The sequence below is a fragment of the Cavia porcellus genome, unplaced genomic scaffold, assembly GCF_034190915.1.
Source record: "Cavia porcellus strain 051 isolate PalLab524CR breed Dunkin Hartley unplaced genomic scaffold, mCavPor4.1 scaffold_32, whole genome shotgun sequence".
Lineage (NCBI taxonomy): Eukaryota > Metazoa > Chordata > Mammalia > Rodentia > Caviidae > Cavia > Cavia porcellus.
Window position 1 is genome coordinate 35637652 of NW_026947515.1, and position 27621 is coordinate 35665272.

At 38.0% G+C, this 27621-nt stretch overlaps 1 protein-coding gene and 1 non-coding gene across 4 annotated transcripts in view; both read right to left on the reverse strand.

The window, feature by feature from the left end:
- Rabep1 (rabaptin, RAB GTPase binding effector protein 1) overlaps positions 1-27621 on the reverse strand; it is a 140667-nt gene that overhangs the window by 60131 nt on the left and 52915 nt on the right. For 2 of the 3 annotated variants that reach the window (XM_063242162.1, XM_063242161.1), the window contains exon 3: positions 15384-15587. In XM_063242162.1, the coding sequence (XP_063098232.1) occupies positions 15384-15587 (204 nt within the window). Of the gene's footprint in view, positions 1-15383; positions 15588-17609; positions 17695-27621 lie in introns of all 3 variants that reach the window. The other variant, XM_063242163.1, reaches the window with a different exon arrangement.
- LOC111755747 (U2 spliceosomal RNA) lies at positions 13630-13818 on the reverse strand. Its single transcript, XR_002790310.1, has one exon. It is a non-coding gene; the product is annotated as a U2 spliceosomal RNA (small nuclear RNA).

Here is a 27621-nt window from a genome sequence, read left to right on the forward strand (position 1 = left end):
GTGGGTGATTGGCCAGGTGCCATTTTGGAGTGGGGCAGGATAAGCCTGGAGACAGAACGCAGTGGCTTCATGCAGCCACTCCTAGCTCGGAGTAGACTGGTGCAAACTCCTTGGACTGAGTCCTGCCCCTCTGCACGGTCCAATAGCCACTGCTGAGGTTTCCCTGAAGCTATCCCTAACCAACCCCACCTGTAGCGCACACTAAGGTGGTGAAGACTCCCTGTGATTAACCAGCTCAGAAGGGCGGGGCCAGCCCCCCACCCCTGCTTACACCCCAGTAGCCACCAACAGACTGGGGAAAACAGCAAACAGCAGAAATACCTAGCCAACACACTCCAGAGTAATTATAACCAAAGGAAGTGCCAGGGACCCCGCTACCCACTGGTCCCAAAGAAACTAGGAACATGACAGGAGGAAGAAGCAAAAGGCAGTCTCTGGCCTCCAACCCAAGCAGTGCTGGTCCAGGAGATGGAAACACAGAAGAGATCGGGAGCTGCACCCTGCAGTTTTTTTTTTTTTTTTCACCCTGCAGTTTTTGAAGCAACAGCAACTGAAATAAAGAAACAACTCCATGAAGTTATAAAAGAACTTAGAATAGAAATACTATTACAGGTAAAAGAAGATAGGATAAACATAATAAAAGACTTGCTATGCACCTCTAAAGAAGACATAGATGGAAGAATAGAGGAGTACAAGAAAAAGGAGGGAAATTTTCAATGAAGAATATAAAGAAAATTTAGAACACAAGAAACAGATTTGAAGAGATTACCAGGAAATTAAACACTCCATTGAAAACTGGCAAAACTGCTTGAAAGAAACTAAAGATAGACTATCAAACCTTGAAGACAGGTTTGCAGCTTGCAATCGCGAAAGAAAAGATCTCTTAAAAATAATACAGGACCAGGAAGTAACAATACAAAAACTAGATGACAAGAGGATCTATACTTAAGAATAAACAATGTGAGTGAAGACGCAGGGTAAATACAAATGAAATACAAAGGCTATTTAAGAAATAATTAAAGAGAACTTTCCAAGCATAGGAAAAGGAAATGATATTCAGATAAGTGAGGCATGCATAACTCCAGCCAGCTATAACCAAAATAGATCTATACCCAGACATATAATAATCAAGATCACAGAAATTCAGTATAAGAACAGAATATTAAAAGCTGTCAGAAAAAAGAAACAGGTCACCTATAAAGGAAAACCCATCAGAATCACAGCAGACTTCTTGACACAAACCATTAAATCAAGAAGAGCTTGGAGTGAAGTATTCCAAGTCCTGAAAGAAAATAACCTCCAACCCAGATTGATGTACCCTGAAAAACTATCTCTCAAAATTAATGGAGAAACAAGACACCTCTATGACAAAGAGGAACTGGGGGAATTCATGACCACCAAACCAACTCTACAAAAAATACTGAAGAACATTCGAGAGAGAAAAAAGACCATGGTTTCAGGAACATTAGCAAAGGGAGCTCACTGAATGGAGCACACAGTGGAATGAAGGGGAAAAGTAGACAACCAACGGCTGAAAAATAACATGGCAGAGATGAGGCAGAGAAGGTTGGCTTCACAAATTTGGATGGCCTTGATTCATCAATAAGAAGAAACACAGGCAGAGTGATCAGGAGATAGGGTCTATCAATATGCTCTATATAAAAAACACAATTAACTCAAAAGAGGGTTTATAGACTGAAAGTCGAAAACAAGAAGACAATGCTCTGTGTGACAGAGAACCAGATAAAGGTGGGGGTAGCTTGCCCATCAGCTGCAGATTGGCTAGCAAGCCATAACACTTTTATACAATAGAAAACTACTCGCTATCAAGAAAGAAAACCTTGAGGCTCCTGTAGGTAAATGGATACAACTTGAAATCATTCTCAGGGGTAAAAAGATTCAGAATCACTTAGGTGAATAGCAGGCTGCCTCCCTAATCTAAAAACTAAAGGAGTTTAGTGGGATGCAAAATGTACGATGTACCCTGTGAAAGGGGAGGAATTGTCTAAAAAGGGAAGGCAGTGCCATTCTTAATCTTTTATCGTGATCTGAAATCCATATTGTTTTCATTATTCTGTTTAGTTTGGTTTTATTCTTTTCCAGTGTGTCTACTTGGCATAAGCTCTTCAAAGATAGCAGGATATATTATGGTAGCCATTTTTGATTTCCTATTAACTTGATTTGGAGCCCTGTATTGCTTTCATGGTGTTGTTTTGACTGATTTTATTCTATTCTGTTTTGTTTGATAGTGTCAAGTCTGAGGGTATAGGTAACTACTTTGAAGACAATAAGATTCACTATGATAGCCATTCTGGTTTGACTATTATCTTCTTTTGAAGTCCTATAATGTCTCCAATGTTTCATTTTTATTGGATTTGTTCTGTACTTTTTTGTTCAATTTTATTATACCTGATGATATGGGCAATTCTTTTGAAGATAGCAAGAGACATTATGGTAACCATTGTTGATCACCTCATATTTTGTTTTCACATCATGTATTATGTCCATTCTTTTGTTACATTTCGTTTTAATCTCTTCAAAATAAAAATAAACAAAATATAATTTTAAAAAAACTATAGTACTCTGAAAAAAAAAAGAGACTGAAAATGACATCACAAAATGGAAAAATATCCCTTCCTCTCAGGTAAGAATGAATATAGTGAAAATGGCCATACTTCTAAAACTGTTATACAGATTTAACGCAATCCTGAACAAAATTCCAACAGCATATCTCACAGAATTTGAGAAAACAACCCTAAAATTCATTTGGAACTGAAGAAATACAGATTTCATGGACAGCGGAAGGAGAGAAGCAGGCCTCACCAGGAGGTGACGCCCGCCTGGAAACCAGTGCCATGCTCAGGCCACTACTAGAGTGGGGACAGCCAGACCCCAGCCACTCCCGAGTCAGCACTATTGGTAGACTGTAAAGGGAGAGAACAAGGCCTCACCAGGAAGCGATCCCTGCCTGGAAACTATATCGTTTTCATTGTTTTGTTGGGTTGAGTTTTATTCTCTTTTGTTTTATGTTAATTTGATGGCATGAGCAGCTACTTGAAAGACAGCAAGACATACTATGGCAGCCATTTTGGATTCCTATTGGCTTGTTTTGAAGTCCTTTACTGCATTCACTGTTTTATTTTTACTGTTTCTATTCTGTTCTGTTCTGTTTGATTTTTATTATATCAGAAGGTATCTGCAGAAGGTATTCTGGATATAATAAAAGCTATTATGGTAATTAAAGTTGATCTTGTGAGGCTTTGAAGTCCTGTATCACTTATACTGGTTTATTTTGATTGGTTTTATTCTGTTTTATTTTCCTGGGTTTTGTCCTCATTAAAATAAAATCTTAAAAATTTTAAATAAATAAAGAGACCTAGAATAACAAAGGCAATTCTGGACAACAAAAGCAAGAAAAGGGGCATCACAAACCCCAACTTAAAAATATACTATAAAGCTATCATGCTAAAAACAGAATGGTACTGGCAAATAAACAGACCCAGGAATCAATGGAACAGATTACAAGATGAAGAAACAACTCCAAACATACTCAGCTACATTATCTTTGACAAATGTGTCAAACACATTCAGTGGAAGAAAGATAGCCTCTTTTAATAAATGATGCTGGAAAAACTGGCTTTGCACATGCCAAAGATTAAAAATGGATTCATATCTTTCACTATGTACTAAATAAATGTGAAATAAAGTTCTAAATATCAAACAGAAACATTAAACTTGCTGGAAGATATAGATAAAACTTTAGTAGACACTGGCATAGGCAAAGACTTGATGAATACAACCCCAAACTCACAGGAGGTATCACAAAGAATCAACAACTGGGATCTTATCTTATTAAAAAGCTTTTGCACAGCAAGAGAAAACACCAACAGAGTAAAGAGACAACCCTCGGTATGGGAAAAAAATGTTTGCCAGCTGTTCTCAGACAAAGGATTACTGTGCAGAACATGTAAAGAATTAAAAAAAAAAACCAAAAAAAAACACAATCAGACCTTCAAAATTTAAAGACCCAAGCCAAAAATGGCATCTGAGATGAATACACACTCCTTCTATCTTTTCTGGTATTAACTGTCAATCCTCCCCATCCTAGCTTTTGGCTCATTCATATTTTACCTGGCTTATTTTCCTCCCTATGAATAGGTTCTAACAACCATATGGCTTTCCTCAATCATAAAGTAAACCACCTTTCTTTCATTATCTCATCCTTGCCTCTACAATTATCTTCTGAAAACTCTCAATACTAACCCATCAGCCCAACTAAGAGTACACCAATAGGGCTAGGGATGTAGCCCAGTGGTGTATCACCTGCCTGGCAAGCACAAGGCCCTGCGTTCGATTTCTGGTACCAAAAAGGAAAAAAAAAAAATAATAAAGCTATTTTGATAGGATCAGATCCCACAGCAACTTTTTCTTCCAATCGACCACTATTCTCCTCTTCAAACCTCCCCACAGTGTCTAACACTCATCAACATTCAATCATCCCCTCACCCCACCTCACCCACAGTACTGCAAAACAACCACAAATAAACTGGCATAGTGTACACAAAGTACAGACAAAAGGGGAAAGTGTAATTGTAAGGACTTTCATACAGGAGTGTTACGAGATTGAATCTGCATATAGTGCTACAACCAGAAATAATTCTTTTGGCAAAACACATGAACAGAATCCACACCACTTAGAGTAAATAACAGGAGTAAATACAAGGATGAAAATTACTCACAGGGAGACAACACCAGACTAAAAATTGTCATATAAGCCACAAACTCTCCTCATTTTTCTAGTCTTCAACCTGCACTAAGTCCCTCCAAAAAAAGGAGCAGAAAAGGGGGGGTAAATATGTAAAAAGATATAGATATAAAATTTTAAAAACCACAGATACACATAAGAGCATGGATAAGGGGTGTGGGGGGAGATCCTCAAATCCTCCCAACATCCCAAGGCAAAACAAGTGGGTCACAAAAGAGAAGAAATCAAATACCAGGTATCAGAAATCTACAAGAAGTTCCCAGAACGGATGAAAAAATTAGATGAGTTCAAAATGAAAGTTCACAATTTCACTCAATTTGCTCACAGTGAATTTTGAGGAGCAGGTACAACATTGTACAAACTAACTAAAACAGTTCGAAATTTAAATAGTAGATTCAACAAGGATATGGAATCCTCCATAAGATGTCAGACAGGAATACCTGAAATAAAAACCCAAACAGAATTCACAAACTGCAAAAATGACCCATGTGAAGACAGTGTCTGATAATGAGGACAAAACAGAGAATTATGACAAATATCTCAAAGAGGTCAAAAAGAAAATAAGAGAACAAGACAAAATAATCCAGCAGCTAATAGATGAAAATAAGAAGACCAATCTAAGGCTAATTGGAGTTACAGAAAGACTAGAAGATAGCACAGATGGATTTACTAACATGTTTACAGAAATCATCGAAGAAAATTTCTCAAATACAAGGAAAGAGTACACGGGGCTGGGGATTTAGCTCAGCGGCATAAGCGCCTGCCTTGCAAGTAGGCGGTCGTGAGTTTGATGCCCAGAACTGATAAAAAAAAAAAAAAAAAAAAGAAAAGAAAAGAAGTCCAAGGAAAAACTAGAATTAAAAAGGGAGCCAGTGAAAAATAACAACAAAAAAAATCACATATAAAGATAAACCAGTAAGAATCACAATAGACTTCTCAACACAAATCCTACAGGCCAGAAGAGCTTGTAGTGAAGTATTTCAAGCCCTAAGAGCAAATAAAATCTAACCATGATTAACCAAACCCATCAAAGCTATCCTTCAAAATAGATGGAAAAATAATGTACCTTCTACGAAAAGGACTAACTCAAGAGAATAGGAATACTAAAACAGTTCTAGAGAAAATACTCAAAAATATTTGCAACACTAACAAAAATCAGATACAGCTAAAAACACAGAGGAAACAAATGAGGTCAATAGATAAACAGAAACAAAAAACATCAGGAAAAGAAAAACAAAAGATTCACCAACAGATAAGGAGAACAATAATGGTAAGTAACCAACACATCTTAATAATACCTCTCAACATTAACAGTCTCACCTCTCCAATTAAAAGACACAGGTTGGCAGACTAGAAAAAAAGACAAGAATTCAACAATCTGTTTCATTCAAGAAACTCAATCCAGAAAGATAATTCATAGACAAAAAAATTAAAGGATAGAAAACACCAGCAGGACCCCCAAAACAAGCAATTCTAGTATCACATGTGATAAACTTCAAGTTACAACTGATTAGAAGAAAGCTGGTCACTATATACTAGGTAAGGGAACAATCCAATAAGAGATAACGTTGATAAACATACATTCGCCAAATACTGAAGCATCTATCTTTACAAAACAAAAACTGCCGAAATTAAATGATCAAATAAACACTAACACAATCATAGCAGGGGATTTTAACATAGTAGTTTCACAAAGAGATAAATCAACTAAACAACGACAACAATAAAAAAAAAAAGAAGTATCAGATGTGGACCACACCCTTGAACATAGTGACTTAATATGCAGTGTTCCACCCCTCTACAACAGAATATACATTCTTTTCAGCAACATATGGTATTTTTTCCAAAATATATAGATGAAATTTAGTCCACAAAGCCTGCTATAGTAAATATAAAAGAATTGACATTACCCCATGCAAACTGTCAGACCACTGGGCAATTAAAATAGAAATCAACGAAAGAAATTTCAGACAAAGCAAAAGCTCCTAGAAAATTAATAACATACTGGGCTGGGGATTTAGCTCAGTGTCAAAAGCAAGTACAAGGTCCTGAGTTCAATCCCTGGTACAACAGAAAAAAAAAAAAAAAAAGAAAGAAAGAAATTAATAACATACTCCTAATAACCAATGGGTCACAGAAGAAATAAAAGAAATTTTAAAATTTCCAGACGTTAAATGTTATACTAAGATGCTCAAAAATTAAAATAATTGATTAAAAGATAATTAACAAAAATAGTTACTTAAAAAGATAGTTATTAGCAATACTGTCATTCTGTACTGAGCTCACTACCCTAGTAACCAAGCACCACCCACATTATAGATTAACTGACCGCGTCATTCTGCTGTTCTGTAATGCATCATTCCTCCCCACCTTAGTAACCTGTGTGCTGTGTCAACTTTGCTCCCCTTGTAAGAGACAAATGATGCTGTGTCAACCATTGTTCCCTTTATGAGAGACAAATGTTCCTGGAATTGGCAGACCAAGGGCTATGAGTTGGCTAACCACCCACTGTGAAATGCCTCTTAACTCAAGCAAAGAGGAACACAGGCCCACCTTGTTTCTGTTTCTCATTGCTATGTACTTAATGACCAATGAGCTAATCATAAATGAACTATAAAAATCAGTCAAAACTCTAACTCAGCCACACAGCTTTGCAAATTCCATCTGCTCTGTGCCGCTGGGCCAGCTAAAATAAAAGCACTTCTTCCTAAAAACGACGTCGTTCTGCCCCATCTTTTCCATCTCAGGGGTTTTGCCCCATTTTTCATCTCAGAGGCCTCTTTGGGGAAGTACAACAATGATAATGATGGTAGAACTCAATAAAACCTCTGGAACACTATGAAAGCAATTCCACAAGGAAAAATCTTTGTATCAGTGCTCACATTAGGAAAACACAGCAAGCTAAAATAAAATGGTATGAAAAACTTTAAAACAGTTAAGAAACAACAAATCAGCCCCACCCCAAAATTAAGGAGGGAAACCATAAAGATGAGAGCAGAAATCAACAAAAGTGAGATCAAAGATTTTTTTTATTTTTTGGTACCGAAGATCGAACTCAAGACCGCGCACTTGAAAGGCAGGCATTTAAGCTACCAAGCTAAATCCCCAGCCCTGAGACTAAAGTTTTTTAAAAAAATCAACAAATCAAACAGCTACTTCTATGAAAGAATGAACTTTTAGCCAGACTTACTGAGAGAGAGAGAGACTCACATCAGTGCAATTAGAACTGAAGATGAAATCACAGTAGGCAGTGTCAAAATCCAGAAGATAGTAACTTGTTATATTTCAACAAATTAGCAAATTAATAGATACCTAGACACATACAAACTACCAAAACTAACCCAAGACACTAGTATGTTTTACAACTCAGTAACAAGCAATGAAACTGACACAGCAGAAAAGAATCTACCTACTACAAAAAGCCCAGAACCTGATGGATTCAATGCTGAATTCTATAGAAACTTTAAGGATGTTATATTACAAATATTCCTCAGGATCTCAAAGAAAGTGAAGGAAAGTGTTCCCCAAACTCACTTATAGAAGCCAGTGTCACCCTGACCCCAACTGGAGAATGACCCAATTAAAAAAGAAAACTATAGAGGCCAATCTCTTTTTTTTATATATATTTTTTTATTTAAATAAAGACAAAACAAAACAGAAAACGGGTAGAAATAGTACATACTTTCAAAGAAAAAAATGAACAGTAATAAATCACTAGTTGATGTTTACATATTGTCCTTTTACAAATAATTGTTCAAGATACAAAAGTGGAACATATAAATGGCAATTCAAACAGCAAGACTGCAAATAGTTCTGTTCAACTATCTAATAAAAACTTAATAATATGGCTAACAATCCTATACTCAAACATGTATGCATTCATCCATGTCTTCATTTATGTTGAGATTAAATAAACTAAAGCAGACTGAAAGCACTCTGAACAAAGATTAATAGTATTGCTGGATTTCACATTATGATACTCTGGGGTCAGCACTGGGTACTGTAGTGCCTTTTTTTCCTTCAAAGCATTTGTTCATTTCATCATGTGTCATAAGATCAGTTCTCATAAACTATTCATAGGTTTTACACAAGCATGAGTCTTAACATGTATTTCTATCCTTTCTATATTGGAGGGAGAAACAAAACAAAGCAGGACAGAACAAAACTTTTTCCTATAGACACATAAAACTAAAAAGACATATAAACTGTTGTACAAGGAGTTCTACCACGCTTACTGTATTGCTTCTTGTTACTATCAATAGAATTGGCTGTATCATCAGATAAAGTATAATTGAATATATCAGCACATAACAGTATTAATAGAAATACAACTTTGTAGATAGTGTAGAACTACAAAAACAGGTAATAATCAAACCAGAATAGGTATCGTAGTGAATCATTGTCATCAACACCCTCGGTTTTGTATTGGGGGGTAACCTGCTATTTACCTAAGTGTTTTCGAACTTTTTCACTCCTGGATTTGATCTCTAGTTGTATTTCTTCACTTATTGAAGCCTGTCTTTCCAACCTATCCATGAATACTGGTCCAGTTGCCCCTATCACTCTCTGGTTCCCTATCACATCGAGTTCTGTTTTCTCATATTTGATTTTGGTCCATATACCTTTCTTCAGGTTAATTATATTCCCTATAAAGAGCATCTCAGTGGATCGTACCACTTGAGCCACTCTGCCCGCCATTTTCTATTTTTTTCCTTAATTTAGTGTAACTAGGCCGTCTATATTAGAAATTATATCCAATCTTCTCTGCCTCATTTCTGTTGTGCTCTTTTGCCATCATTAGTTGTCTATTTGTCTTCTTCAGTTTGCTTTCTGATCCATTCATTGGGGCCTCTCTGCCACTGTTCTTAAAATCCTGGTACTTTTCTCTCTCTTTAGGATGTCCTGCAGTATTCTCTGTAGGGTTGGATTGGTGGTCGCGAATTCCCCCAGTTCCTCTTTATCTTAGAAGCATCTTGTTTCTCCATTAATTTCCAGGGACATTTTTCCAGGGACATCAATCTTAACTGGAGGTTATTTTCTTTCAGGGCTTGGAATACTTCACTCCACTTTCTTCTTGATTTGATGGTTTGTGCTGAGAAGTCTGCCGTAATTCTGATGGGCTTTCCCTTATAGGTAATCTGTTTCTTGTCTCTGACAGCTTTTAATATTCTGTTCTTATCTGGATTTCTGGGATCTTGATTATTATATGCCTAGGGGTAGCTCTGTTTTGGTTGTAGGTGGCTGGAGTTCTGTATACCCCATACATCTGAATATCATTTCATTTTCCTATGTTTGGGAAGTTTTCCTTAATTATTTCTGTGAATAGCCTTTGTAGTTCCTTTGTTTGTACACCTGCTTCTTCATTCACATTCTTTATTCTTAAGTTATGGATCCTCTTGTCGTCTTCTAGCCTTTGTATTGTTACTGCGTGTTTCCTTGTTATTTTTAAGAAATTTTTCCTTTCATGACCCCACATTGCAAACCTGTTCTCTAGTTCAGATAATCTATCCTTAGTTTCTTTCAAGCAGTTCTGCTAGTTTTCAATGGAGTTTTTAATTTCCTGGTAATCTCTTTGAACCTGCTTCATGTATTCTATGTTTTCTCTATTTTCTTTATCAAACAATTTTCCCCTTTTTTTGTGTTCTTCCCTTCTTCCATCTGTTTTTCTTGGGATGTGCTTAGCATTTCTTTAATTATTCTATTTATACCTTGCTTTACTTGGTTAAATACTTCACTTTTGAACTCATCTATGAGGTTTCAGAGATACCGCTTTATGTCTATTGGTGCCACGCCTGATATTGCATGTTTGGTGTCCTCATTCTCCTTAGCATTTACCTTTCCTGCATCAGTGTTCTCAGGATTGGGGACTGAGGACCCTTTCTTGTTGCCTCCTCTTATCATATTTTTTGTTCCTTCCATACAGGTGTATATAGGATGCCCAGCTTCTCTCTTTGTTGGTTACAGCTTGTCTGTAAGTGTATGCACGCTAACTAGGTGCTCCTCCCCACTGCAGTGTACTAGGAGATACAGACTGGGGCAGCCTATGCTGGGCTCACCCCTCCGGGTCAGCCAACCTGCTGAGGGCTTCACTGCATTAGGGTACACTGCCAGGCGTAGGGACTTGGTTTGGGCTAGCCTACTGGGTCTCATTCTGGGGCGTGACCTAGGTTAAGTGCTCCCCACCAATCCTGCTTGAGAAGGGAGTAGCTGACTGAAGTCACTGCAGCCCCTTGTTCTGGCCAGTTTGCCTGGTCCCAGAGTGTCTTCTGTTGGAGCCTATTCGTCTATGGAAGGGTTTCCATTCCCGTTACTCACCCGCAGGTTGATGCAGGGTTCCCCGCCAGCTGGGCTCTCAGTTCAGTTCACAGATTCCCATCCTTAGTGCGAATGTGTCTCCAGTGAGTTGAAACTGGCAGGCTATCCTGGCTGCACCAATTCAAGTGCAGCAGCGGTGGGGTGTTCAAGCAGTGAGTTCAAACAGCAGCACCAAGACTATAGCTATTTCAATCGTCGCACCAGAACTGTATTTTTAATTGGTTTCTCTCAGCTTAGTTTGTTCCTGGGTCGGGAGGGTCTATCTCCCTCTGTTCAGAACTCCTCACGCTGTATTATTTTTGGAATCTAAGTTGACTATCTCTGGGAGCCTCTGTAGCTTGCTGTTATCTATCCGCCACCTTTTTCAAGTCTCCGGCTAATCTCTTTTTAATGAAGATGGATGCAAAAATCCACAACAAGATATTAGCAAATAAAGTGCAGCACGTTATCACAAAGATCACATATCATGATCAAGTAAGCTTCATCCCAGAGATGCCAGGACAGTTCAAAATATATGTCAATAATTGTAATACATCACATAAATAAGAGCAAGGTTACAAATCATAAAATCAAAAAAAACATATGAGCATATCAATAGATACAGAAAAGGCTTTCAACAGAATTCAACATCTCTTAGTGATAAAAATCCTGAAGAAAAGATATAGAAGAATCATACATGAATATGATAAAAAACATTTATGACAAGCCAATAATGAGCAACATACTAAATAGGGAGAAACTACAAGCATTTCCCCTAAAATCAGGAACAAAACAAGGATGTCCACTATCTCCTCTATTCAACATAGTATTTGAAACATTAACCAGAGAAGGTAAACAAGAGACAGACAGACCAAGGAAGGAAGGAAGGAAGGAAGGAAGAAAGGAAAAAAGGAGGGAAACATACATACAAAGGAAAGGAAGAATTCAAATTATCATTATTTGCAGATGACATGATATTCTATATAGAAGACCCAAACTCTTGAATTACCAACTTCAGCACTGTAGCAGGATGTAAGATCAATATGAAAAGCCATGAGCAACTGTGTATACCAATAATGAACTGGATGAGAAAGAAACTGTAAAAACAATACCATTCACAGTAGCTTCAAAAAAGACAAAGTATCATAATTCCCTGATTTATAAACATTTGAGTTGTGAACTTTCATATATCCAAATGACCCCTCATTTGGTTTTGACAGTATACATTATATATTTGCATCAAAGGTGTGTAAGACTGTTGCATTTAGGAACAAAACTGACAAAAACATTCTCTCGGAATGAACTCATTTGTAAGTTGAAAACTTACTGTACCTAGGAATTAACCTAACCACAAAAGTAAAAGACCTCTACAAATAAAGCCATAGTACAATTATAAAAAAGAAGGTTAAAGAGGATATTAGTAAAGGGAAAGTTAGCTCCTGCTCCAGAACCGCAGAACAAACACTATCAAAATGGCCACACAACCTAAACTGATACACAGATATAATGCAATTCAAAACCAAATACCAGTAACATACTTTACAGATATATAGACAACAATCCTCAAATTCATATGAATCCAGAAGAGCCTCAGAATAGCAAAAGCAATTCTGGGCAACAAGGGCAAAGCAGGAGCCTATATACCAATATCTGACTTAAAGCTACACTACAAAGCAACAGTGATAAAAACAGATACTGCATGTGAATCAATGGAATAGAACTCAGGATACAGAAACTTCCTCAGACACATTCTGCTATTTCATCTTTGACAAAAGGGTCAAAAGCTCTATGTTGGAGAAAAGATAGCCTATTCAACAAGTGGTGCTGGGAAAACTGATTATGTTTGCAGAAGATTTAAACTGTACCCTTATCTCTCTCTCTCTCTCAACACATACTAAATTGAAATCAAAATGGATCAAAGAGTTAAACATTAAAACAGAAACATTAAACACGCCGGAAAATAAAATGGGTAAAATACTTGAAGACACACAGGTATAGGAAATTTTCCAAACAGAATCTCAATTGCTAAATAAGAGAAGGAATCAACAAATGGAGTTATAATCAGACTACAAAGTTTCTGTACACCAAAGAATCAATTAATAGGGTGAAGACACAATCTACAGAATGAAAAAAATTTTGCCCAATACTCCCCAGACAGATGCCTAATATCTAGCATATATGATGAACTCAAAGAAATTAAACCACCTAAATTAACAACCAAGTCAAGAAATGGGCAAGAGGGCTAGGGATTCAGCTCAGTGGCATAAGCGTCTGCCTGGCAAGCGCAAGCTCATGAGTTCAATCCTCAGTACCAAAAAAAAAAGAAAAGAAGAGAAATGGGCAAGACAAATGAACAGTCACTTCACAGATGAAAAAATACAGATGGTCAAAAAATACATGAAAAAAATGTTCAGCATTTCCGGTCATCAGAGAAATACAAATTAAAACAACATTAAAACTCTATTTACTCCAAAAAGAATGATAACCATTAAGAAATCAAATAATAACAAGTACTGGCAAGGCTGTGGTTGTTGGTGGAAATGTAAACTAGTACAACCATTATGGAACTTAATATGAAGACTTCTCAAAGAACTGAAATTAAAATCCCATGTAACCCTGAGATGCATCCTCCAGCTAGATGTCCTCCTCAAGAGCCTGAGACATCATACTACAACAATGCTTATAAAGCCCGAGAATGGATGTACCTGGGAAATACGATGTCACTACACTTCATCTTAGCCAAAAGGCCTAGAAGTTATGGAAAATAAGACGCTAAGTGAAACAAACCAGACATGCAGGCTTAAATACAGTGTGGTATCTCTCACATGAGTGAGGCAAAGAACCAAGAGAATAATGAAGGGTGAATAGAAGGGGACAAGCGGTTGGACCTCTTGCATTAGGGCAGGATCCAAAGGAACAGGGTAAGGGGTGAGGAGGAAGGAAGTAAAACAAGGATGTGCCATGTACAGGAGCTTAGTAACCTCAACTGATGTAAACTGTGTCACAATCTGAGCTACGATTAGCAGTATCACTAAGAATGAAAAACAGGATAGGGAATGAAGGAGGAAGAGGGAGGGATGAGGAGAAAACAAAAAGAGGATTAAAAAAAACAAGCTGTATTGTATACACATGTAACCACTCTCCCGAGATAGTTTACAACTGCGAATTGTGAACATGTACTAATAAAATAAAGTTAATTACTTTTTTAAATATGTCCAATTTAAAAACATTTTCAGGCTGGTAGTGTGCTCAGTGGTAGAGTGCTTGTCTAGCGTGTGTACAACTCTAGGTTTAATCTATAGCACCATAACAATTTTAAATTCATTTTCCAGCTTCTTGTAGGGACAGGTGACCACACACGTGATAGAGATTTCTAGGAAACACAGATTTCTAGTAAATTTTTGCTTGAATATTTGTAATATTCTAGAATACCAAAGATTGAGAGGGCAGCCTACTTCACTTTGTCACCATCTTCTCAACTATGTGGAAAATAATTAAGCTGTGGTACCAAAAGGAGGTCAAAACTCAAGGACTGCACTTCCTTCAAACCAAAGGTCGCAGCCCATCGGCCTATCGTAACCCAGGCTGGCCTTAAATTCACTCTGTGTGTGTGTGTGTGTGTGTGTGTGTGTGTGTGTGTGTGTGTGTGTGTGTGTGTGTTGAGACAGGGTCTCACCGTGTAGTCCAGCCTGGCTTTAAATTCACTCTGTGTGTGTGTGTGTGTGTGTGTGTGTGTGTGTGTGTGTGTGTGTGTATTTGAGACAGGGTCTCACCATGTAGTCCAGCCTGGCCTTAAATTCACTGTGTAGCCCAGGCTGGCCTTGAACTTGCATCAAGCCTCCTGCCTCAGCTTTCCAAATGCTAGAATCACAGGCATACACCACCACATGTTGCTCTGCAGTCCTTAGTAAATGCACTCTCTCTGACATCGTCACTGTTAGCTACATTATTCCATCAGTTTAAGATACAGATAACATGTTTTTACAATATTATTGACTTCCCTTTTTCCATTGGCACATCTTGAAGATAACAGTGCATAAAGCCACAAATGAACTCAAAAGAATACAGGGTATATTAGGCTAACTTTCCACCACTGAGCTACAACGCTAGCCCTTTTAACTTTTAGACAAACTGTCACTAAGTTTCCCACACTGGCCTCAAGCTTACTATCCTCCTGCCTCAGCCTCCTGTGTAGCCAGGATTACAGACATGTGCCACCAGGACCAGCTATAAACTCAGGATATACTTTACGATTATCTAAAAATGTTCTCAACTAGCAGAACCTGTTATCTTAGAGAGTCACAGAACTAATGTTTGTCTTTACCTTTCATAACAGCCTGAAGTGATGCAACCTCTTCCCTCCACTGCCTCTTCACTTCGTCTATGGCTTCTTGTTTGGTGTTCTCCGAGACTGTGGCAATAGCCTTGATATTCTCCATCTCTGCTTGCGCTTCCCACAGCTGTGTCCGAAGGTGTCCCAAATCATCCTGCGCAGCTTGTAGCACTGCATTTTGCCTCTTCAGATCCTCTGAAAGAAAGCAAAGGGCTTTGCATTAACGAGGCTTCACTTTATCAGTGTAATGATCTAATGAAATCAGATTGCAAAATATTAACATAGAAAGCTGCGGAAACCACCTGGACAACTCTCCTTGATAGAAGAGCAATTATCTCCATTTTAGCTGGCCCTTCTTCCGTGTATTGATATATGCACAGCTGGCCAAGTTTTGTCCTCATCCCCCTCAATTGGCCTTAATCAATGCAAATGGATCTACCAGAGATGCTGATACGTAGCCTCTGAAGCAATGTGACAGGTGGATGAAGCCCCACCCACCACTCCCAAATAATACGTGTGAGTTAGGCTGAGTAGAGCCACGCTGTCAGCCTTGAGGTAAGAGGCTATGACTTCTCAGAGCACAAAAAAATCACACATCAGAGCTGATGCACCAACCTCAAAACAGAGATACTGCCTCGCTGTGTCATGCAGATGACTCCTTCTGCATGTCTTCCTGTGCATACTGCAGAGGTGACTTCAGGCCTCCTATGCGTCCCACTCACGGCAGGCACACACTTCCCACCACTCTCACTGTCCCTTCTCCGCAGGCCACTCCCTTCCTCAGGAATTAATAGAGCCTGGGTCTGGCCCTGGGCTGAGGCCGCTGCTCCGACCAGCCATCACACTAGCTGACTTCGGACCTCCGTGGCTCCTCTAACTACAAACACACCTCAGCGTCTTTATTCTTGCTATGCGCTGCACTGGAAGTGGGGCTGGAATGAATTTATTGGAATTCCAATGACTTTTGCATGGAATTACAAAAATAAACTGCCCGGACCTCGACAAGATCCTAGAAAGGTTTTCTATACAAAGTGACACCATTTTAACAGAGTTGATATTTTATTTTTCAAAAACTTTATTTCAAAGTTACCTCATCATTAACAGGGTGTATTAGGGTCAATGCTCTGTGCCAGTATTACCAGGCTTGCCCACAGCTGTCAATGGACTCTGAGAAAACCCATTTCTTGACATCCAAACGTTAAATTATTGTTCAAAACATACCAAACTCCCAATACTTGCAAAAGCATTATATGCACTATTTCCCAATGACTAAAATTAAGTCATTTAAACAAATTATGACTGTATAAATCAAAATACCACTATCAGAATATTAGAATATCACACAAACAATACATTGCATACTACTCTGCAATCTGAAACATTATACTTCATATTTGTGAATGTTGACTTAGATAATTAAAACACAACCTAGCAATGAAGTTTTAAAAACCTACTTCTGTATATGCATTCTATACCTACACTCTATAAGGCTCATGTCATAGTTTAGTAGCAAAAACATCTGTAAAACTTCCTATTATGGTTGATACACTGTGTCAACTTGAGAAGTTACACTGAGAGATTCAGCAGGAGCCAGGCTTCCTGCTCTGTAAACATCCTCACCCCGGGCAAAGGAGGCAGGGAGATTTTGTGAGTACTACACCCACGCGGAGGAGGCTACATACACTGTAAGGGAGAAGAGGCTTGTTCCCCCTTTTGCTCTGCTGTGCCTTGAAGTGTTGCCCCAGTGCCCTGCCATCCTGCCTTGGAGCCAGCTGATGATGGACTGAAACCTCTACAGTGAGTCCAATGAACCCTTCCTTCCTTCATTTTGGGTGTTAGGCATTTTGTCCCAGTAACAGGAGAAAAGTAACCAATCTTCTTATTCCACATGATAGTTTTTGTTGTTTGTTTACGATCCAATGTCTAAGAAAAAACTATAAATCCCACTTCTAGACACTGTAACTGAATATTCCTTTTGGCTACCCACACTGTATAGGAACTTGGGCTGTATCTCCTTATTTTCACTGAACAGAAGACACAAAAACCCCCACAACAAATAACACACACACACACAGAAGAAATAATGGAAAAGAACTCTTCCAAACTATTTTCTAGTCTCCAGCTATTTCTGTTCCAGTTGTTGTTTGTGGATGTTTCGGGTTTTTTGTTTTTGTTTCACTGAGACAGGATCTCACTGTATAGGTCAGGCAGGCTGACCTTCAGCTCTTGGCAATCCTCCTGCCTCAGCATCCTGAGTACTGGGATTACAGACATGTGCCACCACATTCAGTGCAAGTCAAACCTAAAATCAAAGTTTAAGAAGTTAAAGTAATTAATTGAAAATACAAATAGAACATCACAAATATACTACCTTCCTCTCGGTAACAATTACTAGGAATTTGAGTGTTTTTTAAACCTTAATGTTCTCATAGCATATTATTCTCATGTAATTAACTCTACCCCCCACATTGTTTTTACATAAAACTATTTCACTCATTAAAAGGAATAGCATAGTATCAAACATATCATACATTATGTTGATAGGTATGAATACAAATCCTCTTCCACACAAGACATTCTCCCTGAGGCAAGACAGCAATGCCTCAAGTGTTTCCCCATTTTAATGCTATCTTTGTCATACATCAAATTTCCACATACATATGTCTCACTCTGGAAATTCTACTTTACAAAAAAAATAGTCTATTTGACTATAAGCATTCCATAGACTATACTGTCTAACACAGCACTGCTTAAACCTATTTATTTATTTATTTATTTATTTATTTATTTATTTATTTTGAAACAGGGTCTCTCTATGTAATTCAGGCTGGCTTTAAACTCACTGCAATCCTCCTGCCTCAGCCTTCTGAGTGATGAGATTACAGGTGTGTGCCAACATGCTCAGATTTCTTCTTTAAGCACTGTTAGATTCACAGCAAAATCTGAATAAAAATACAGAGATTTCCCAAATACCCTATTCCCACAATCCTCCCTTCTCTAGACATCTTTCACCACAGTAGTGTTTCTTACAATCAGCAAACCTACACTGGCTCATTATTATCACCTGCCGTCCGCAGTTTACAGACTAAGGTTGTCGCTCTCCCTTTTTTCCCTCCCTAGTACCCAGGATTGAGCCCAGGGACCTTCCACCACTCAGCCGTGCTCCAGGCAGCCTTACTGAGATGCTGAGGTGGGACTTGAACTTGCACTCCTACACCACTGCCTCATGCCCCCACGAGCTGGGTACACCCCACACCAGGTGATGCTTACTCTTGGCACTGCACATTCCATGGGTTTGACAGATGCTGAGCGACACACATTTACCACTGCAGTACCATGTAAATAGTTTCCTGCCCTAAACATCCTTGTGTTTGGCCTACTCCTTCCTCCCGCTTCTTCCTACTCCTAGAAATCACTGGTCTTTTTATTGCCCCCATAATTCTGCCTTTTCCAGAATTTCACATAGTTCAAATTATACAGTTTATACAACCTCTTTACTATCCCTTTAACTTTAAATATACATTTAAAATTTCTCTTTAATCATGGTTATGGCTCATTTCTTTTTAGCAGAGTAACATTCCACTGTCTAGACATAACCAATTTATCCGTTTACTAACCAAAGGCCATCTTAATTACTTTCAAGCTGTGACAATTATGAAGCTACTATGAAGAGGTGTGTGCAGATTTTTGCGAAGACATAGATTTTCAAGTCATTTGGATAAATCTCAAAGATCTCAAGGGCTAAATCTAATGGCAAGAGTACTTTTAGTTCTGTAATAAACCACTAATTGCCTTCCAAAATGGCTGCAGCCAGGCACAGTGCTGCATGCCTATGAGCCCAGCACTTGGAAGACTGAGGCCAAGGGATCACTACCAGGTCCAAGGCCTGCCTCCCTCCAGAAAGGAAGGAAGAAAAGAAGGAAAAAAGGAAGGAAAGAGAGAAAGAAAGAAAAAAAGAAAGAATCACTCTGCATTGCCTCCAGCAACAAATAGTTTCTGCTGCCCACATCTTTGGGTTACTGGATGGTACTGGCATTTAGGGTCTTGGCCATTCTAGTAAGTGGGCAGTGGAATCTCCTTGTTTTAATTTGCAACTATCTAAGGATATGTAAATATTTAACCTATTTTCATATGTTTACTTGTAATTTGTGTATCTTCTCAGTGTCTATTCAGGTCTTTTGCCTGTTTTTTAATCAGGCTGCTCATTTTTCTATTGTTATATTTTAAGAGTTTTTTTATATTTTTGAGTAAGATTTCTTTATTGTGTCTTTTTCAAATATGTTCTCGTGGTACACAGCCTCTCACAGAGCAGAACTGTTTTTTAATTTAATGAAACAGTTTATCATTTCTTTCATGGATTACACCTTTGACTTGTATCTGAACATTCACTGCCATAGCCAATGTCAACTAGGTTTTGTTCCATGGTATTTTCTAGGAAACCTGTAAGTTTCTAGTTTTACTGTTAAGGCTATGATCCACAGTTGATCCTTAAAATTCATTTTAGTGAAGGGTATTAAGGTCTCTATCTTGTTATTCCAGCACTGTTTGTTGAAAAGATTATCTTTCTCCAAACACTCCTTTTGCTCCTTAAAAATCTTATATGGGTCTATTTCTGGGTTATCTATTCTTTCTATTGATCCATTTGTCCTTCCTTCACAAATATCACACTCTCTTGATTACTGTGACTTTATAATATAAAGTCTAAAATTCAGGTAGTAGCCGTCCTCAGACTTTGTTCTTCAATTATGAGTTGTACATTCTAGGTCTTTTGTAGTATTTAACCTATTTTCATATGTTATCAGTCATTTCATTTGCTAACAGTCTTTCAACATCTACAAAATAACTTGCTGGATTTGGGGAAGGGAAGAGACTGCACTGAATCTGCAGACTAAGCTGTAAAGAGCTGTTATCTTGACTACACAGAGTATTTATTCCAGTAACAGAACACATCTCCATTTATTTGGCTCTTCTTTGATCCCTTTCCTCATGTTTTATGGTCTTCCTCATATAGATCTTGTACATCTTAGTACATTGTACCTAAGAACTGCAATTTCTCCCTGTCTGTTCTTAGCATTCTCTTCACTCTTCCACACAGCAAAAAAATTTAAATGAGATCCATCTTATCATTTATTCCATGGATTATGCTTCTGATTTTGAATCTGAAAATCCATTGCCACATTCAAGGTTAGCTAGGTTTTCTTCCAATTCAATGTTAATGTAAATGCTAATTACATTTTTAGTCTCAAATTCCATTTGTTCATTACTGGTATATAAAAAAGCAACTGACTCTTGTACAATGACCTTGGCTATCCTTAATTAGCCACAGGAGTTTGTCAATTTGTCTAGATTTTCTACATAGAAAAAATGTAATCTGTACACAAAGACAATTTTATTCTTCCTTTCTAATTTGTATACCTTTCATTTCCATTTCTTATTGCATTTGCTACTACTATGTAGAAAGTTGGAAGTGAGTAAGGACTTCTCATTAGGAAAGCTTCAAATTTCTCATTAAGGAAGATGATAAACTTTCTGTAGACTTTCTTGACAAGACAAGAAAGTCAAGAAAGTGCCATTCTATTCTTTGTTTCCTGAGTTTTTTTCAGGAGCAGGTGATAAATTATGGGCAATGCTTTCTCTGCATCTACTGACATGAATGCAACACTTTTCATCTTCAGTATAATGCTGTGCTACACACCTATGCTAAGAGTACCTGGGCTGCAATGTGTATCTATTTTAATATATTGCTGGTTGCATCTACAAATTTTTTGTTAAGGATTTCTACATCTATGTTCACGAAACAGGTGTGTAGTTTGTTGGTAATGTTCTTGATTACTCTGAACACAGTGTCAAGCTGACCTCAAAGAATGAGTTAGGAAGTAGGCTCTGTCTTCTGAAAGAGATGGTGGAAAACTGACATAATTTTCCCCATAAATATTTAGTACAATTCATCAGTGAACCAAACTGGGTATTGGGCTTTGACTTTTGGAAGGTTATTACCAACTTTCTTTAACACACACAGGCCTGTTCAGACTGTGCATTCTTGCTGTGCAAGTTTCAGTACATTGTATTTCTCAAAGTAAATCAGTCCATTTCCATCGAGGTTATCAAATCTGTGGGCACTGAGCTCCATGATTTTCCTTTTTTGGGGGAAGGGGTGTACCAGGGATTGAACTCGTAATCTTGCGACTGCCAGGCACGAGTTTTGCCACTGAGCTATATTCCTGGTCCTCCTTTATTATTCCTTAAATGTAACAGAGATGTACAGTGATGTCTTTTTCATTTCTGATATTAGTAATTTATTACCAATTAGTAGTCTTTCATTTGTAATTAATAATTTAATCTGTCTCTGCCTTCCTCCCTCTTCCCTATCCCTCTCTCTGTCACTTAGCCTGGGTAAAGGTTTATTACTTATATTGAACTTCTCAAAGAACCCATTTCTTATTTTGATCTTCTCTACTATCTACTTTTAACTTTCACCGACTTCACAAACTCTTTGCAGTGTCATTACTGAGATATAATTCACATGCCAAATAATTCAACTAAAATATACAACTGAATGATTCTTTAGAATATTTGCAGACATGCATCATCACAACCAAATTTGTAAAACTTTCACGACCCCAGAAAGAAATCATGTAACTTTTATCATCCTCCAACTCTTTAGCCCACCAGTCCTAACCAGCCACTAATCAATTTTTATCTCTGTAGATGATCTATGCAGGACATTTCAGGTAAACTGAACCATAAGATTTCTGGCCTTTTGTAACTGGCTTTGTTGACTTCAGCATTGTTTTCAAGGCTCATCCATGTTGTAAACAGTACTTTTACTTCCTTTCCACGGATGAGTAAGAGAAAATCACACTTTGTTCATTCATTCAGCATTTGGTGGACATCTGGGATTCCTTGCTATTAGGAATAATGCGATGGCTATCTACGTACAACTTCTGGTTACTGTGACTAACGTTATGGAAACTCACAAGTTTATGTATAGACATGTTATTTTTGTTGTATATTTTACCTAGGAGTAGAACTACAGAAAAATGATAACCCTGCTTAAATGAGGAGATACCAGTCTATTTTCCAAAGCTAACACATCATTTTACATTCCTGCCAGCAGAGGTAGGGTTACTTTAGTTTTCATATGCCTGAAATATGTATTTTGTCTTCAGTCTTGAACAATTCAGCTGAATATAAAATTTCAGATTAAGTTACATTTTCTATGCACTTTATAGATCATAGATGTTTTCTGGCAATTAGTATTCACATATTATCTGTCAGTATAATTGTTTCTTCTTCTTCTTCTTTCATTCTTTTTTTTTCTTTGTAGCGGGGACTGAACTCAAGACCTGGCATCTGCCCCGCTAAATCCCAGGCGCTTCTCCTTTCGTTCTTTTTTGCTTGTTTGGTGTTTCTTTTTGTTTTCTGTACCAGGGATCACGGGGATCAAACTCACGATCTCACTCTCACCAGTGCTTGCACCACTGAGCTAAATCCTTGATGTAAGTACAATAAGGTTTAAAATGTATCAGGTTTGAATTTAATGTTACCTACTCCTCATGTCACTCAGTATTTAAGATGAGGACTCACATTTTCTTTAATATTTATAAAGTCTCAGTATTACCTCCTCAAATATTCTGTGTCATGATCTCCATTCTTTTCTGGAACTCCTTAGATGTGTGCTGGAAGTTCTCAATGCAACCTCTATATATTTAATGTTCTTTGATGTTTCTTTTTCTCTCACAAGGATAGAGAACTCCTCACTATTGTTTTCTAACTTACTAAAATCTTATCTTCGCTACAGTTTAAACCATTAATCTTATTAACAATTTCTGTATTTTGTTTCCAAGTTCCTTATTTTTAAATTTCTTTGTCTTTATTGCTTTTCCAATGGTTTTTTGTTATTTTTAAATATATTCTTTTCTTTCCAATCTGAGTATATTTACTTCTTGTTGGTCATACAGTTTCCTAAACCGAGACTTCAACTATTCAAATTTGGGTTATCATTGAGCCCTATATAAGTTATTACTGTGCATAAAGTCCTTTGGAACACCACAGAAAAGGTAATTGTCTTTTGATGATTAATATGAGTTCCATTTCTTCTATTTTTCTTCCAGCTGAATACTCTGTGGTCTTTTGTTTTGTGTCTCCCTTAACAGGCTCTTGCTCACTAAGAACTAAAAGATTTCCAAAACATAAATCATAAGATACTATAGCAGTGGCAAGTTTTATACTGAAGTTGGTTAATGTAAGAAAGTTAAATCAGAAAATGCTTTTTTCAAGTTCAACAGAAAGGCAACAAAACATTTTTTAAAAATAATATAGCATTCCCAATTGAAGTCAGCTGAGGAAAAAAATGGATAGTAAGGCAAAAACAGACCGTAAGAGGAATCAGAAAAAGTCATCATTTCTTTTATTAGCATTCCTCATTATTTTGCATATTTATCTCACCTATTCTCCATAGACAGTAAATGGAAGCACAGCTCCCACAACACTGAAGTCAGTGCTGCCTCTGCGGAGAGAAAGGAAGTGAACTTTCAGGGCTACCTTGACCTGGTTTGCTGAAAGATAAAAGACTGCTGAGCACATCAAAACTATGGCTTTCATTATTAAACCTGGTGATAAGGATAAAAGACGGGCTCATACTGCAGAGTACATGCAGTATTAGCTGCCATTTTAGAAGAAAGCGTTAGATTTTATTTTTATTATGACACAAGCAAGCAGCCAAAACAGAAATCACATTATCAGCACTGAATATATACTATTCATTGTATTTAGGAAAGCCACCAAAACTCTCAAAAAGGATCACAGCATTCCTTTTCAATTTTTTTTTTTTTTTTTTTTTTTGTCTTTTTCCTTTTTATCGGTACCAGGGATCGAACTCAGGACTGCCTGCATGCAAGGCAGGCGCTTATGCCGCTGAGCTAAATCCCCAGCCCCTCCTTTTCAAATTTTGTAGAAAGCAACTTTAATTGTTCTTCAAAAAAGTCATTAGTATACCAAAGACTGCTTATTGAGTCTAGATGTCTAAGTATCTTTAACATACGAAAAAAAAATTTTTCTGTTTTTTGGTACCAGGGATCGAACGATGGAACTCAACCTTGCACTTTCCAGGCAGGTGGTTGTATTGCTCAGTTAAATCCCTGCCTGGAAAAAAAAAATTTTTTTTTTTTAAGTATGGTATTTGGGGAAATAGTTTCTTCTGGTTTTACCCAGAAATTAGTTCTTTCCTTAAGGGTCTCAGTTTAGTCTCCTGTGGAAGACTGTTGCCCAAAACACTTAAGCTGAGGACATGTCTTTTACGTGCTTTTTCTTGGACAGGCACAATTATGATGTTTCACCTGACCCAGAGATGGGGTATGTGTTCCTCATCTAGGATGAGATACCCAGAGATCTGTCTACAATCTGTTAGTGAAAGTATTTTCCCTGCATATACATAAATATTTAGTTAAGAGAGAATCCCAAACTTTTTTTTTTTTTTTTGTCTTTTTCTTTTTTACCCATACCAGGGATTTAACTCATGACCACACACTTGCAAGGCAGGTGCTTATGCCGCTGAGCTAAATCCCCAGCCCCTATGAGAATCCCAAACTTTTGAGTCAGTCGGTCTCTTCTCCTCTCCCCTCCCCTCCCTACCCCCTTCCTGGCCTGATTCTCATCATGTATGTGTATGTAGGGAAAATACTTTCACTAGCAGACTGTAGGCTAAATACTGACCAGACAGGCAGGTGTATTTCCTTCTGTAGACAGATCTCTGGTCGTGAGTCAGCAGAAACCGAGAGATCACCTGAGGGATCATGGCCAGGGTGCCTCTCTGGTGAACACCTAAAGATTCTTCAAGGGAAGCTGAGTCCCAACAGCTAACTGGGTGACCAACAGAAATATCTCCACTTATCAGAACTGTCTCTCTCCTCTAAGTCAAAAACTCCCCCTAAGCTTTTCCCCAGCTTAATGGGAGTTAACTTTAGAATCACATTACAGTTAGACTATCCCTCCCTCCAGAAGTCAGGCTTAGGCAACTTGCAGGAACTGTTTGCCTCTCATGGAGGACAGTAGCTATCAAGAGAACGGTTTACATTTGTGCTGTAATGATAACTACAAGAGAAAAAGAGATTTTAGTCAGCCTTTTTCTTCTTTCATGTACGTATAGCGCATAGAACATAGCGCATAGAACACTCAACAATGCGGCTTTAGTAATATGTGAGTTGTGATTGCTAGGTAATGGATGTAAGTTTAACCTATGAGCTTCAGAGATGTAAAAATTTTTAAAATGGAAGTACAGCCTTGACTTGCTGTTAGAAAAGGTTGCCTAGGTAATTAGATAACACAGTGAAACTTCTTTGCCCTAGGGGCCCAGTGGAATCCCTCAATTGTTGCTTCTGTCCCTCTTTAAACACAGCTGTTACAACTGAGATCAACAGTAATTGTGCTTATAAAAAAAGAAACACCTACTGGAGAAAAAAAAAAATCTGAGTTCCCAAAAGATATAAAATTACCTACCAGTAAGAGAGTGGATAGGCTGGTTGAATTTTATCTTCTGGTCTCTCTCCAGACCTCCATCTAGCTGCCCCGGAATGGAGTCAACTCAAAGGCACTCCAAGGATTTAGAAATCAAACAGAAATTAAAGGGATGCCAATTGTTTCTTTTTGCATTTCAGAAATAGGAGTCTCAGTGTCAAAGTCTTTTACTCCTTTGGAATGTATTCTTAAGCACTAGAAAACATTTGACCCTTTACATGTTGAAAGAGTTGTCTGTTAGTTTTCTGCACCAGCACAAGGCCTGCCTACCCTTAGAGCTAAGATAGAACACAGAGGGAAGCATTGATTATAACACTATTTTACAACTTGAATTGCACTATATGAAAGAGAAAAGATGATCAAAATTTCCTTATGTTCAGATTTTCTTTGTACTAAAAAATAATTCTTATGGTCAAATGTAAATGTGTGCCACAGAAAAACCTGACACACAGCCCTTCAGGCATCCACTATCAGTAAGGCTGAGGCTATTAATCCTGATCTTTGGAACCAGAGGGCAAGGTTTCCAAGACAAACTTAAAGCCTTACCACTATTAGGGAGTCTGAGGCTCTCCTACTGCCCTGTAGGTCTTGAGGGTGGTGCTTCTAGGCTGGCCGTAACTGAAGCTTCTGGGTGATTGTAGCCATCTTTAGCTGATTTTGCTCAGGCTCCTCAGGGACAATATCCCTTGTAAGAAGTAAATAGGGGGTTCAGAACTACCAGCATTCATGTGTTCTTTGCTCTTGGTGACCTAAAACATCAGGGACGATCTAGGAAAGTTTTCAGACCACTCGGATAATTACATTAAGATCTTTAAAGAACTTACTCAGATCTATAAACCAGACTGGAAATATGCAATGTTAGACTAAATCAAACATTAACTTCTAATGAGAAACAGTGGGCACAGACTTTAATGTCTGAGTTTCTTAAAGACTGTTACAGATAACTGGTTATATTTCAGAGTGAATTTAAATAGGGCCTAGCTACTGGGTATGGTGGCACATACTTGTAATCCCTGCACTCAGAGGCTGAGGCAGGAGGGTCACTGCAAGTTCAAGGCCAACCTGGGTTACAGCGTGTTCAAGGCCAGCAAGAACTCCACAGTGAACCCTGTCTCAAAAAAAGCAAAACCTAAATAAACAAACAAATAAACAAGGCCTAGCTAGCACTGCTGCAGAGGAAAGTTATCTAGGTGAGTGGACAGAGAACCCAAAAAGTCTTATTTGACTAGGACCAAGATTTCTTCTGGACTACTTATCTGTCTGGCCTGGAGGTGATAACATCTCTTTTGTAGGCTAGGATTATAGAATTTTTTTATTCAAATTCATTTTTAGAAAGTTATACCTAAGCAATGTAGTTGGAACACTTTCATTTGCTGTGTTTTCAAGACCAGCCTGGGTTACAAAATGAGTTCAAGGTCAGCCCGAACTGCAGAGGGAGACCCTGTCTCCAAAAAAAAAGGTTAAAAGTTGCCATTCACATTGATTATTAGTTTTTTATTTTCCAGTGTGGCTGGAGTCAGTCATAGCTTTTGTCTCTGGAGACATGTTTTGCTAAGGATTAGAGACCTACCCTAGGAAAGCTCTTGATCTTAATTGTACTTCTGTTCCTGAGGTGGCTGCTGAGTTTCAGGACCAAGTTTCCAGATGGTGAGTTCCCCTGCCTGGGACCCTTCCAGAGTGAAACTGACCCTCACGTATCTCTGGATCATAGTCT